The sequence below is a fragment of the Brachypodium distachyon genome, chromosome 4 (genome assembly GCF_000005505.3).
Source record: "Brachypodium distachyon strain Bd21 chromosome 4, Brachypodium_distachyon_v3.0, whole genome shotgun sequence".
NCBI classification, from domain to species: Eukaryota; Viridiplantae; Streptophyta; class Magnoliopsida; order Poales; family Poaceae; genus Brachypodium; species Brachypodium distachyon.
Genome location: NC_016134.3, coordinates 45,731,351 through 45,746,023, shown reverse-complemented (window position 1 = coordinate 45,746,023; position 14,673 = coordinate 45,731,351). Strand labels below are relative to the sequence as shown.

The 14,673-nt window shown below is 45.3% G+C and overlaps 2 protein-coding genes across 5 annotated transcripts; both read left to right on the top strand.

The window, feature by feature from the left end:
* The first annotated feature begins 1,754 nt into the window (after nt 1–1,754).
* Nucleotides 1,755–5,701, top strand: LOC100835281 (tubby-like F-box protein 14). Of its 2 annotated transcripts, XM_003578824.4 has the most exons (5): nt 1,755–1,958; nt 2,845–3,319; nt 3,487–3,574; nt 4,404–4,536; nt 4,637–5,701. In XM_003578824.4, the coding sequence occupies exons 2-5, from the start codon at nt 2,972–2,974 to the stop codon at nt 5,385–5,387; spliced, it is 1,320 nt and encodes a 439-aa protein (XP_003578872.1). In that variant the 5' UTR covers nt 1,755–1,958; nt 2,845–2,971; the 3' UTR covers nt 5,388–5,701. The 2 variants fall into 2 exon arrangements, with proteins under 2 accessions (XP_003578872.1, XP_024310583.1); XM_024454815.1 differs by lacking the exon at nt 2,845–3,319 and having other exon boundaries at nt 1,756–1,958.
* A 1,227-nt stretch (nt 5,702–6,928) lies between these two features.
* LOC100834665 lies at nt 6,929–12,746 on the top strand. Of its 3 annotated transcripts, XR_002960323.1 has the most exons (5): nt 6,929–7,374; nt 8,699–10,379; nt 10,969–12,222; nt 12,301–12,421; nt 12,516–12,746. XR_002960323.1 is itself a non-coding variant. In XM_003578822.4 (3 exons), exons 1-3 carry the CDS (start codon nt 6,993–6,995, stop codon nt 11,936–11,938), a joined length of 3,033 nt encoding a protein of 1,010 aa, XP_003578870.1. In that variant the 5' UTR covers nt 6,929–6,992; the 3' UTR covers nt 11,939–12,514. The 3 variants fall into 3 exon arrangements, 1 of the variants encoding a protein (XP_003578870.1); XR_002960322.1 differs by having other exon boundaries at nt 12,301–12,746; XM_003578822.4 differs by lacking the exon at nt 12,516–12,746 and having other exon boundaries at nt 10,969–12,514.
* Nucleotides 12,747–14,673: the final 1,927 nt, after the last annotated feature.

The following is a 14,673-nucleotide window of genomic DNA, read 5'->3' as shown; positions in this document are numbered from 1 at the left end:
CACCTTAGCCGCCTGGAAGGTCATCTTTCGGTCAGATTTGCAGCTCCTGGCCCATCGTTCCTCTAAGGAAACCTTTGTAATTAAGTTAAACCAACCCTTACAGGGGCTAGCCTTGTAGTCTAAGGGGTCGGTCCCTTGGATCTTTTTCTCCTTTTACTATGTAACTTGTACAGTCCTGCTAACTCATTCTAATACAAATGCAGTAGGAGCCTCTCCTGCTGTTTTCCCCGATCAAAAAAAAATAGCATATTGAATCTGTGCAAGTAAAATGTTTTTCCCCAAAAACGAATGCATGAATTCTTAAGTAGGAATTTCACATTAAGTTGATCCGGACATATCCCATGATCCAAACGGACCAGAATGTTTTATAACTTGTAAAATTATTACTACTCCCTCCAATCCATATTACTTGCCGCTTATTTAGTGCTTCCTCCGCTCCAAAACACAACTCATATAGATTTGTGCACTTGGACCGAGGCAGCTCTCGTTACTAGTGCCTGACCACTCATATTGGATTAATAGTAAACGAATGTGAGTAGTTATTGGCCGGATGCGGGTACCAAGAGAAAAATGAGGTGTGTTGTGGACCAAATGAGAAAAATCTATATGAGTTGTGTTTTGGAATGGAGGGAGTACAAAGTGTCAGAGCAGATTTTGGATCGATTTTTTGTAACAGCTTGTAAAGAAAAACAAGTAGAGCACGTAGTCTATACCAATATATTAAATTGGAGTTGGTGGTGATGGTACAGTCGCGGCGGTACGTCACTTCACCGAAATTATGAATCTGCCACCGATGTTTCCACGTGTCTTTTAATCCCGGCTCTTGCAGTCCTCAAGCACATAAAAAACACGTACCGCCCCCCAAAAAACCAACAGAGCCCTCCTCGCTCCTCCTCCTCTCCTACGAATCTCACCCCCACCCCCTGCCCGATCCGGATCTCGTCCACGCCCGCCGCCGCTCTTGTCGCCTCCACCATCTCGTGGGCGTCGGTGGCGTCCGTGTGCGGAAGGCGGCTGCGGACCCGCGGCTCCGTCGCGCGCTCCGACCGCCGCCTCCACCGGCTCGTGCGCGCCGGTGGCTCCCCGCCGAACTTGGACGGCGATGGGATGACCCTGAGACCGAGATGGCGGTGGCCTCGCGCAAGGCAGCAGGGACCGCGTCGGCGCGAGCCATCGGTGGCCCTCCGATGGGCAGTGGCGGCGGCGATCAGGGGCCGGACGCAATGTGTGGGCGGCGCACAGGCGTACCTGGCGGCAAGTGGGAGCAGACGGCGCGCGGGAGTGGACGGGCGGCGGGAGTCTACAAGCGGGCGGCCGCGCATGGCGGCGTGATGTTTGATGGTGGGATGAATCGGGACGGGGGGAGGAGGAGTTTGCACTCAGGATGGATGGAGAGTATAGTCAAAGGAAGAGTGAGAAATTGGGAGAAGAGATTTGAGAAATAATATACGGAGTAGGAGTAATAGGAGAACATAGCAAGAAGAAATATATAAATAAGACTCTGATCCGTAGCAACGCACGGGTTCTTCGGGTTCTTTGGCTAGTAGTACTGATTAACAGGATTATCGTGCGAAAGAGAGAATTTCCGAAGCTCCGTCTGGGCCCACGTGCCATTGACACGGATACTGACTGACAAGATACGGGATTTGGAAATTTTGAAACGGTAACAAAGAATTACTAGTACATACAAATATTTTTTCTCGAAAATAAGATTTACTATACTGGACAGACAGAGCACCTATTTTTCTGCGGGCACGTGACACTCGTCGAGCCACCACCACTTGTTCTTCTTTCCTTCTCCGCCTCCGCCTCTCCTCCATTCCTCCCCTCATTCCCCTCCTCCGATCCGAATGGCGCCTCCGCAACCCGCTCCCGGCGGCCTCCCGTAGCCTCGGACCGCCCCTCATCCGCCCCGCGCGCGGCTTGCCTTGTCTCGCTTCGTTTCTGTCTAAGCTAAGGTGCGTGCCCCGCCCGGATCTGCGTCTCCTCCCCCTTTGGTCGCGTCTGGGTTGGTTGATTCTCCGCGGTGGTAGGTAGTCGATTGGGTTTCGCTGGAGGACGGAACGAGGGGATTTCAAGGTAGAATGGACGCATTTTTTTGGGCGTGTTTCTAGGTTGATTTTACGGGATTTTGGCTGGGAAAATGCGGCGGATTTAGCCGTGTTTTGGGCTTCAGATTTGCGGGATTCCGTGTGCGAAACACCGCGTAGGTGGCGGTTTCATTGGTGATTGTGCGTGGGGATTATTAACCTTAGCGGGATTCGGTGAAAGCGACTAATCGACGCAATGCGACCGGTAGCAATTTCGTGTTTGTGATATGCTTGTAATCCTCTATTATTTCGTGTTTATTTTTGCATTGTGCAATCAGATGTGCTGGTATATTCTTTGCTTGTCTAGTTGGTGTATTTTAACCTCGCCATGTGTCGATACTCGCTCTCCCAAATAATTTGTCACAATCTCATCAATTCTAGGCTGATGCCGAACATTAGGCGGCTGGCTGCTAATGTTAGGAAAATGCATCTTTAATGGAGTGAGGGTAATCTTAGGAATTCACGTCGGATATTGTGGTAGCATGGTATAAATGTTAGACAAAGTAATCCATTCAATTATTATTTATCTGATGATTGTTACACGGTATTCAACTTTTTCTACCCTGATTCAAGCGATATATGGTACTCCACTAATTTATTTCAGAAATTAGAGATCAAGCTTCAGTAGCTTAGAACGTATTTCTTGGAATCCTTTTTGGCTTCTTGACAATGGAAAATAGACAATCAGCACAAATTTATTATTCCCAAGAGAACTTTCAACAGCTACTTTCAGCTAAATAATTTTCTTTTGCAGGCTCTTCATATTCAGTTTATGTTGACAGTACTTGGGAGTTGGGATGCGATTTGTCCCACTATAGGAGGAGTTTTCGTCGTTTCCGTTTCAGCACAGTTGTGTTTACTCTGCTTGACGTTTGGATTAGATGTCGTTTCGTAGCATTGTGCGTGATGTAAGGGATAGCTTTGGGAGCTTATCTCGAAGAGGGTTTGAGGTGAGGTTTCTCGGCCACCGCAGAGGGAAATCTCATAGTGCTGTCCATGAATTGCATGACCCAGCACCTGTGATCCAGAGTAGTTGCTGGGCTAATTTGCCTCCAGAATTGCTTCGAGATGTGATCGAGAGGTTGGAGGCCAGTGAGGCTACATGGCCTTCCAGGAAGAACGTAGTCGCTTGTGCGGCTGTCTGTCGAACCTGGAGAGAGATGTGTAAAGAGATCGTTAAGAATCCGGAATTTTGTGGAAAGATCACCTTTCCTGTTTCCCTGAAGCAGGTGATGATGCTTTCTGTCTTTATGTTCTTCATTTCAGCTTCCTTTATCATATATTCTTGATGGTCATTGTAGGTTGTACTATAACATGTATTTTATAATTTTCCAAAATGAACATCAAAGTAGAAACATGTTCATCTATCAGTAATATGCTTTTTATCGGTTTTCAGCCTGGGCCCCGAGATGGAACTATCCAGTGCTTCATTAAAAGGGATAAATCTACCCAAACTTACTACCTATATCTGTGTCTTAGCTCAGGTAAGCCTGTTCCTAAGTATTTTCTCTTGCTTGTATTGTAATGTCTTCTGGCGCATCACAGCCATCACTTCCATTAGAAGTTTATCTGTTTGTATATAGAGTTATATTCAAAAGAATGCAAGATTACAACTGTGTCTTGTATAATAATAACCAAACTGTGGTGTAGTTCTTTCATTGTAACTAATCATGCATGAATTACTGCAAGGTATTGGATTGATCATTTGTATACAGTTATATATACAGTTACTTTTGGGTTTAGTTTAGACGTTGCATTTTAAATTATCATGCCAGTACATGCCTGTCATTTGTTTCTTGGTTTGTATTCATTTTCTGTTCATTTTCTTGCTTGACATGACTGATTTTCTTGGTTCAAAATCTAGAGAACTAGTGCAAGTGGCATTTTTTGTTCGTTGATCAACATTGTTATTAAAAGACAAGCCTAAACCTCTGCCATCTGCTTAGTCTGCATCTGGGTAACAAGCTAACATCTACTGGCATTTTAACTTCTTGAGCGGGTTGGACAACTATATTTTCCCTGAATCGGATCATTGATGGCTACTCCCCTGAATTGTCCTTCATCTAGGGCTAAGCATGTAACCTTAAAGTCAACTATACAGAAATGAATTTGCTAGAATTCGATGAACTACAGCATGTGCATTAGCTCTGCTGGATTTCAGCAACTGAGGCTATCATGTACGCACATGCCAGCAATTAGTGCTGGTGTGCTTCAATCAACTCGTCCTTTGTTCATATATTTCTCTCCCTAATTTACTTGATAGCATTTGTTAATCTCTGCTGCTATTTAACATGTCATAACACATTTGCACAGCTGTGCTTGTTGAAAGTGGCAAGTTCCTTCTATTGGCGAAAAGATACTCCCGCCCAACCTGTACAGAATATACAATATTTATGAATGCTGACAATACATCTAGGTCAAGCAACATGTACATTGGAAAATTGAGGTACTGACTCAAGTAATGGCAACTTTGTTTTACAATGTTACATCATCTATGTTTTGTGTCTGATTGTGTCACTAACATATTTACTGCATTTGACTTTTAGGTCAAATCTTCTCGGCACAAAATTTGTAATATACGATACCCAGCCTCCATGCAACATACCGAGTGTTTCACAGCCAGGGAAAACAAGTCGTAGGTTCTACTCCAGGAAGGTGTCACTGAAGGCCCCATCCAGCACCTACAGCATAGCGCAGGTGTCTTATGAGCTGAACGTCTTGGGGACTCGGGGCCCTAGGCGGATGAACTGTGTGATGCACTCCATACCTGCCTCATCTCTTGAGGCTGGTGGCACTGTCCCATGCCAGCCGGACAGTGTCCTTGCTCGCTCCATTGATGAGTCATTTGGCAGCATCTCCTTTTCCAAGTCATCAATTAGGGATCGCTCCATTCGTTTCAGCAGCACTCGATTCTCGGACATCTCAGTAGGTTGCTCCAGGAATGGAGGCCAGACATTGGGTGATAACAATGAGTCCAAGGAGTGTCCACTAATTCTCCGCAATAAAGCTCCAAGATGGCACGAACAGTTGCAGTGTTGGTGCCTCAACTTTAAGGGCAGGGTGACTGTTGCATCTGTCAAGAACTTCCAGCTTGTTGCTTCGACACAACCTGCTGCTGCAGCTCCAGCCCCGTCGCAGCCCGCCCCAACACTTCCATCTGAGCATGACAAGGTGATACTGCAATTCGGGAAGGTTGCGAAGGACATGTTCACAATGGACTACCGTTACCCGCTGTCAGCCTTCCAGGCCTTCGCGATATGCCTGAGCAGCTTCGACACCAAGCTGGCCTGCGAATAAAACCATCAGCGCTGCAGCATCGTCGTCAGTTCTGTAAGAGACCGTCGGCCCCCTCAAATTTATCTGGGGCCGCCACAGTTGTTATCTGTTGTTGTTGTTGTCCTATTAACCTGTAGTTGTCACTAGAAAACCGTTGTTTTAGCCAATTTCTTCTGATTCATAGCTGCCACAGCTGCTGTTGCTCTGTTGTACCCCTCATTTGTTTTGGTTGTAATGTAATAGCTTGCTTTGCGGCATCTTTGCCTCCCCTGTAATAACTAGCAAACTTAACCGAGAAGAGTTTCACATATCCATCTACTGCTAGGTTTCAGTTTTCTGCCAGTGCATTATGACCTGCAAAATGCATGTGTGTCCGTTGCAGAGAAATGCATGTGGGGCAGTGGCAGTGGCAGACCCGCTGTGGATGGCCTTGGTTGCAGAGAAATTAGGCGAGGGGAAGCCCGATTTCACCAGAATTCCCCAAAGCAACTACCGAAGAACCAGAAGAGGAGGGTTCTTGAAAAGTACTTCCTCCGTTTTATAATTCTTGTCTCAAATTTGACAAAAAATATACTTTCTCCGTTTTATAATTCTTGTCTCAAATTTGGCAAAAAATGTATGTATGTATTCTTAAAAAACGTCTAGATACATGTAATATTTCGACAAGAATTATGAAACGGAGTTATTAGCAGGGAGAAATGTATGTATGTATTCTTAAAAAAGCGTCTAGATACATGTAATATTTCGACAAGAATTATGAAATGGAGTTATTAGTAGGGAGAAATGTATGTATGTATTCTTAAAAAAGCGTCTAGATACATGTAATATTTCGACAAGAATGAATTATGAAACGGAGTTAGTAGTAGAGAGAGACGTGGCAGTCCCACCTTGCGTTTTGAGGGCCCGTGCGATGTAACCCAGGCCAGCACGAGGTTGGTGAAGCCAACGATAATTTAGCCGACCATATCGGCAACAATAAAAGTGAGTCAGGGCCAAGCCAAATGATGACGCCGCTGAGGAGTGAGACATGCACAAGAAGTTTTCCCTTGCCCAAGTAAGGGTTCGAAAGAGCCAGCTGCGTCGGAGAAGAACCCAACCTCCGTGGGCTCAGAGGAATGGCTGAGATGACATCAGATCAGCAATGGTGGAAATTGGTGTAGCTGGGTGCGGCCTGGGCGGCAAAAAGAGGATTAAGTTTCTTCTCCCTGTTTTTTTGTTTTTTCTAAGAAAGCCATCAGTGGATTTTACTGCGCTTCAAAAACATTCCCTTCTCTCATTTGGTTCCGCAATGAAAAAAGAAAAAAACGAAATGGTCAGAATCGTGGGAGTTCACCAACTCGTCCTCGGGGACAATCGGTTGTGCAGAAGGGCAGGAGGAAATCATCAAATTGGTGGGAGAGAAAAAAAAATAGCACACGGAAAATGCTGCCCCATAAGAGCAGAGCAGTGAGTTTGTGTCTTTGTGACCATTCCGTCAGATCACGACCGTTCGGAGGACATCGGACGGTGGATGATTTTCCACCAAGGTTAAAAGGGTTTAAACAAAACCCTGCGACGAAATCGCAAGAGCCCCCCCTAACCCGAGAGGAGAGGCGGCGGCGGCGGCGATCCGGAGCGCCCCCAGCCATGTCGCCGCAGCTCCTATTCCGCCGCTTCGCGGGCGGCCACCGCTGCCGAGTCCAAAGCCACCGCCGCCACAACCTCAGCTCGGCTGCGGGAGCGGCTGGCGGCCCCCACTACGTCGGCGAGAGGCGGCGGCAGCAGCAGCAGCAGCAAGAGGAGGAGAGCAAGGCGGTGAAGGTGTCGGTGTGGTGGGACTTCGAGAACTGCCACGTGCCCCAGGCCGTCAACGTCTGCCGCATCGCGCAGCGGGTCTCCGCCGCGCTCCGCGCCGCCGGCGTCCGCGGCCCGCTCTCCATCACCGCCTTCGGGGACGTCATCCAGCTCTCCCGCTCGGCACAGGAGGCGCTCGTCGCCACCGGCATCGCCATCTCCCACGTCCCAAACAGTTGCGTGCTCGCCCCCTCTTCCCGCTACATCCGTTCCGTTCTGTGCGGTTATGATTCCTGATTTCCTCCGCTCGTATCCCTAGCAATCGTTTACCATTTTGGTGTAGATGTAGTTGGAGAAAGATCTTCTGGGTGCCTCTTATAGCGCTTGTGTTGACGAGGCATTTTATGCTGCTCACGGTTCGTTATGAATTGCCATGTTTTGCCATATTAGTATGTTTGAGTTGATGATGATGAACACCGCAGCACAGTTTTGTTTGTTTCTGTTGTTTCACAATGGTTGGAACCGTAAGTGAGTGACTTTGACATGATGGAGATCATACTTGGGTTGGTTAGAATCGAATTGCCCTGTGGTTTGAGTTCTGTTATCAGTCCGTGACAGCTACTAGGGCAGTGTTTTTGTGTTGATGTTGAATAGTGTGAACTTCGCCATGTGAAATTTGATGCCAGGAGTTAATTTGGCCACCATACATCATAGCTCACCTGCTACTTGATTTTGTGCGTACATGATCGGGAGTTTGTGTTGTATTTCTGAGAGTCTGCTACATAATGCCACAAATCCTTTTCATGTGGAAATGGGTGGAAGGATGTTATCAGACATGGATTTTCTATTGTGTAGCACCAGAAAGGTTAGAACTTTCTTTTGACGTGACTTAAGATTTGTGGGAAATGTGCTTCTATTTTTTAGTAAAGCACCATGATGAGATTTATAATGTGTTGCTTCTTCGCGGGTTGATGGATCTTTTACAAGTACTACCACAAGACCCATGTGTTGCTACGGACTAAAAATTACATGTTCAAAAGAATGTTGCACTACTATGTATTATCGTAGATCATATAATCCACATTCGTTTCCATCTCAATGATTTATGCCAAATCAACATGTGCCACAAAAAGAAGTTACGCTGCCCAAAGTTGACGGACCACCGCCACCAATTTAGTCTTTTATAGGAATAAAGATATTGCTGTAGGTTGTTTTTCCATTGGTTTCTTAATCTCTAATCACTGCTATTTTTTATGTTTCGTGTGTATTTCTAATTGATGAAGTATTAGGTAGTGCAGTAGCGATGTTCTATGAATTTAATAGAGTATACGCAACTCAAATATTAGTTGATTAAGTTGACAGTTTACTGCATGGATGACACAGGGGTGCTTGGAATTTTGTTTCTAACAATTGTTGTGTAGCAATATTAGCATTCTTCATCGGTGACCCTTGAAATATTTCAAATTTTCCATTTTGCAGTATCTATTATTCTTGCAATTATTTGGTTCTATGATATTCTGGTTTCTTGTTCTAATATTAATGCTATTTCAATAATGTAGGTGGAAAGAATAGTTCTGACCGGTCATTTATGGCTGATCTTGTCTACTGGATTGCTCAGAACCCACCACCAGCTCATTTCTTCCTCATATCTGGGGATAAAGATTTCGCAAACATTTTGCATCGTCTGCGAATGAGCAACTATAACATACTACTTGCTTGTCCTAGTTCTGCTACCAATGTACTGTGCAGTGCAGCGACAATTATGTGGCCTTGGGAAGCTTTAGTTAAAGGGGAAGATTTCTCACCGAAACGATTTAACCATCCACCTGATGGTTTGTCTGGATCTTGGTATGGCCACTACAAGGGAGCCCTTGATGACCCCTTCATTGACACTGAAGCAGAAGAAACCATGGCAATACCAGTACGATCTGACATCAAACATTGTCCAAATTCTGAAATTGCAGTTAATACAATCCCCGCATCTACAGTTAATGGGATACGGGAGGCACTAAGTTCATATCCTAATGGGGTCAGCCTTTCAATTCTTCGAGACGAACTTAAAAGGAACAATGTGTTTCTTGGTTATGACTTCTTTGGCCACAAAAAGTTCTCTTGCCTTATCCAATCGATGCCAGATGTTGTGGAATTTACTGATTCTCCATTGGGTACCAATCAGCCATATGTAGTTGGAGTCAAGAAAATATTACGGGAGCCTAATGAAAAAAGAATCAAGCCCCTGAATTCTGCTGAAAGTAATGCCAAGGACAACAATCGCAATCGAGAAACACACAACGATAAGACCCATCCAGCCTCTGTATCAACTTTGCATTCTGAACAAAATCGTAAGACCCTAAATTCTTCTCGAAGTATTTTCAGGGACAGAAGCTTCATGCAGACTGTGAATAAGAATTCACCCACATTTGCTGTCTCATCTTCATCGGATGTGTTATCTGAGGATCGAAAGGAATGCGCAACAGCTGACATGAATCCAGAGACAGAATTACCTGCCGATCACAAGGAAGTTGATGCAAGGACTGTCCCTGGAACTCCCTCTTCCTCAAGGGTGGAAAATACTGTTAACAGGGATGGGCTATTAAAAAGGATCTGGATACTGTGGAATGGCTCTGAGAGCGCTAAATGTGAGGTTTCTCCATGTAGTGAAAGCACTTCTGCTGGAGTGGTTGGTGATTCGCAAACACCTCAGAAAGATCATAGTTCCGATCAAAGTAGCAGGCTTTTGAATAAGATCCATAAGACCTCTTCCCAACACGGCAGCTCAGCTGGAATTGAAAGCTCTGCAGCGATGACTGCTAACTTTTCAGCATTATCAGACAATGAGGATTCTGAAACAGTAAAGCATGCGGAAAAGATGGGAATGCTAAAGAGTGATCCATCAATTCTCCAAAACTCAAAACCATGTAATGGACCTGCATCTGTTCCCTTGAGTAAAGCTGAAAAAAATGCTGATACCTCCAAGATGAACAAGGGCTTATTTAGCTGGGCAATGGAGTGGTGGAAATTTGGAAAATCAGATGCAGAGAACAGTACAACTAATAAAAGTGTCAGTGATGAAGCAAGTGCGGACTTAACTATGGAATCTGAATCTTTAGAGGCTTCAACTTCTGGAAGTGAGCAGCAAGTGGTTAATAAAATATTCACAAAATTTTACTTTTGGGATGTTTTAGAACGACAGCTATCCAAGCCCCTTGGGTCTGAGCTTATCTCAAAAGCAAAGACAAGGTAAATCTTTTACTCTGTTAACCATGATGGTTCTATTTCATGTTTTTTTTGTACCCTTAGATCCTACTTATAACCACTAAAAACTGATGAATATTTATTCAGTAACTAAAACATCTGTGTTAATACGAGTCAAGTCTTGCGTGTTAACATATTAGTTTTGACTACCAATGTTTCTGTTTTTTATGTCCGAAGCCAATGCGACAGTATGTAGATTTTTGTAAGTATCAACTGATGAGAAGAAAATAGCTTTTGATGCCAGCAAATTTATCATTCTGTAGGTTTGCTTGCGAGAGATCTTATAGCTCACAAACCATAATTCTGCAAATCTGCCTGTGACTGCTTGAAAGTGGGCCATATCTATAGTTTGTTTGAACACATTATGAGCAAGTTGTGATGTATAAAGCTCACATAGTTAGTCTAGTTTAGTACCAGGAACACCTATATCTATCACGAGCATATTTTGTTTACTCCCAGGAAATCATTACAGCCAAATAAATGGGCCACACCCAGGTTCATATGAAAAAATATGACAAATCATGTTTGGCTTGATCATTTTTAGGAGTTTCTTACATTATTACTTTAATGGCAGGGAGGAGTTGGCACATGGATTGGAGAATTTAGATTGCTGGCCTCTCAAAGGCTTGGTTCAAAAAGATCTTGATCATCTGGTACATCTTTTAGTTTCAGAAAAGAAATGGATTGAAGAAACTCCATCGAGATATTTTCCTTTTCGTCTTACACTCCCTCTGAAGAGAACACATGTTCCATCAAATCCTAGTAAGTCTGGTCTCAGTTCTCTCTTCTCTAATGGGAAGCCATTGGAGCAGGGTAAACATGTCGATGACAAAGGCAGGACAAACAGGACTCTCACTAGGGAGGAGACATTGTCTGATTGCCACAAGCTGTTAAAGGACCTTCTTCTGCAATATGAAGACGGTTTTAACATCAGCATTTTCAAGCGTCACTTCGCTCAGAAGCATGGGTATGAGCTTGATCACCAGAAACTTGGGTATGCAGACCTTGAGTCACTGTTGCAGATTATGCCTGGTGTAATAGTAAAATTCCCAAGGGTTCTACCTGCTGAAAATGAGAATGGTCGGGCTAGCAAGGGCGATGGGAATGAAAGCAGTGGTGATGATTTCATCTGGGAGGAACTCGGTCCTGTATCTGCTGCTACCAGAACTGCCAAGGGGGTTGATAAGGAAACATGCTACCAGTCTCCCACTCATTCAGAAGATGATTTCTCAGATAATGACAATCAAGCAGATCAACAGCCCAAAAGAGACAGTGAGCAGAGTTCCCTCCTCCAAATCATCGATTCCTGGAGCAGCAGCAAGGATGATGGTTCTAGCAACAAACTTGGCATTGACGGTCTCGTGGACTGTTCCAGGAGCAGCAGCCCGGGTTATCTTGACACTCTGAAGAGTACAAGGCCGACACAGAAGCAGTATTGTTTTGTTTCAGGCTCGGACTCGGAAGAAGATAAAGAGAAGGATAAGCTTGTAGAGAGCGTCTTGGGCAGTCTGCAAAAAGCACGGGGCGCGAAGGTGCCCAATTGAAGAACTGGTAATCGCAGTGGCACTGATTTTTCTTTTTAAGGCGCTGAATTGCAGCCGGTAATTGGCCCGTCACCATGCTGAAAGCTGACATGCTTCCTCATTTCGATTACGGCGTTCATTGGCATCAACAACTCCTCCAGGCAGTAGGATACGTCAGGACTAACACAGCAATGTTTTTCTTTCTCGATTTCAAGAGATCATTCCTACGATTCTGCGGTCGACCGGTACCGACGAAGCTTCGGTTATCCCGGAATTCAGACCCCCTCTTTTGCTGAGAAGTTCAGGTGCTGTCTAATAATAATAAACTGGAGCGTTGCGATTCTTTCATAAGTCTTCCTTGATGATATAATTTGATAGGATAGGAATGCCACCACTTGACAAGATGAGGCGGGTTTCTACATCTGGCCAGACAAAAAACGAAGCAGTTTTTCTTGCTTCGATGGACAAAAATGATTAAATTTGGTTTACACGCACGCAGCCCAGGTGATCGTTTCTTCTCATCTTAGTAAAAGCTTCGTTTGTTGCTTGAAATCTTGGTAAATTTTCTTCTTTTTTTAATAATTAAAAATCTTGGCAGCCTCTCGAGTCATTGGGCATGCACCGAGATATTGACAGTTTTGTCTTTGTCTGTCGCATCTGCGCATCATCATCGTCTTATAATATCGATGACAAATGTAGTTGCAGAGACAATGACAGTCTCTTGATGTATTCTATGGATAAATCGCTCGGCCATTCACTGTTGCATCGTCAACATGGCTTGATGCTGCATCGTGTCCTGCGCTAATAAGTTTTTGTCTTCTTGTTGATACGGTTTAGATCTCTTCTCTTGACTAAGAGTCCCTCCCTCTTGTCAGTGTTTTATGTGGACGTATGAGTATATGTACACGTCGATTTTCTTTAAGAATATCTAATGGTCCACGTGAAACGTATCCCAGCGCAAGGAATTTGTAGCCCAAAGCCGGACGCAAGATAACGACTTTGGGCCGTTGGGCCAAGATAAGATTGTTGCTGACGAAAGAAAGAAAAAATGTGAGATGGCCAGGCCAGGAGCTGGAGGACTGACTACTCTTCTCCAATGGTGCCATGTTGTGAATCACACGCACGAGCCCACGGCATCTCTCTTTACTTCTTTTCTGTAGAACGCATCCATCTCTTTTAGCTTTATACTGTACTCTCGAGCCGATCAGCTTACCACTTTTACGATCCGCAAAAAAAAAAAGAAAAAAAAAACTTGCCACTTTTACGGCTGCCACTGCTCGCACAGACGATCAGCATATAAACAAACTTTTTTACAGAATCCTGTCAAAATAAAAGAAAAACCTTTGTAAATAAATAAACTTTTAAGAAGGAAGAATGCGACTGCTCTGCCAGCTCAGCTCGGGGTCACCGTTCCGCGGGCCCGCCGGGGCAGGCAGCCAGCTGACACAACCGTCCCACCGACCTCCGACATGATGGCCCCACGCCGGTCAGCCCCGAGGACCAAGGACCGCCAGATAGCTCTCCAAAATCCCCGATCTGCCCCTGGCACGCTGCGCGATCCCGGGGGGCGTTTCGGTAAATCTGCTCGCACTCCAGTGTGCCCGTGTGCGTGCCGCGCTGGCTTCTGGAAAGCCGGAAAAAAGGCTTTTCCCCGTAGTAGTACAGCCCGTGAGAAGCTGAACAGCTCAGCTCTCTTTGGACCCGGTCGCCGGTGGGCCCTCCGTGTCAGCGTGCGCGCCCTAGGCCCTAGGCCCTAGCCCCGCGTGCTGCAGCCTGTCCTCGGCGCGTCGTGGCCGCGTTACCAGTTCCCACCACCGGCCACGCGCCACAGCGCGGGGTCGCTGCCACGTGGGGCCCGGATGCCCTGGCTTGGCCCCGGTCGCTGCTCCGCGGGGCCCGCCCTGCCAGGTTCGGGTCTCGAGTCGCCGCTGGAAGATCTCTCTCGCCCGTGTGCACGTAGGGCCCTTCTACTTTCCTGGATTTACATCTAGGTCCTCACACTGTCGTTACACACGACGTGTATCGTGTTAGTGTAAACGCATGGTCGGTGAATTAGTGTCCAGTGGGAATTGGAAAAAAGAGAAGGCGTCAAAAAAATGTCACGTGCGCATGAGTGTGTGTGTGTGTTGGTCAGTGGCATTTGTTTAATCGAATTTCTGAACCGTTCCCTAGCAAAGCATAACGCGCCGGTGACCTGCATTTAGCAGCCTCATTTGCGCGAAAAATAATGGACATACATGGTTTATTAATATATTATTTTTATTTGGAGTTAGAGTGCATACAACCATATTCTTACTCACATGTCCTATTTTTGGTCCAATCCCTATTTTGTTCCCTTCTTTCATTCTATCGTCCTTTTTTATTGTCCGTTCTTCATCTTGCATGGCGAAACAGAAAAAGACGGTCATCCGTATTACTTCGCCATGGATGATGTCACGCATTTAAAAATAATGGAGTCGTCATATATTTATATGGGTGTTTAATTTGTCGTTATTCTTTATGAAGGATGTCAAAAGATCTGTAGATGTCAATTAACGCCATCAAAGCTACACTAGCTCTGCCCCAAACTTACTTATTTTCTTTTCTCCGGTGTCCCGTTCTCCTCTTCCTCCTCACTGCCAACATGACCGTTCACACGTAATTGTCTCCGATGCAAAATCGTGAAATTAAGTTTCACATGTTCCATGAGTTGTGATGACCACTCCATGAATTTACAGCGGAAGGACGACGCTTACATTATCGTCTCGTTGGATAAC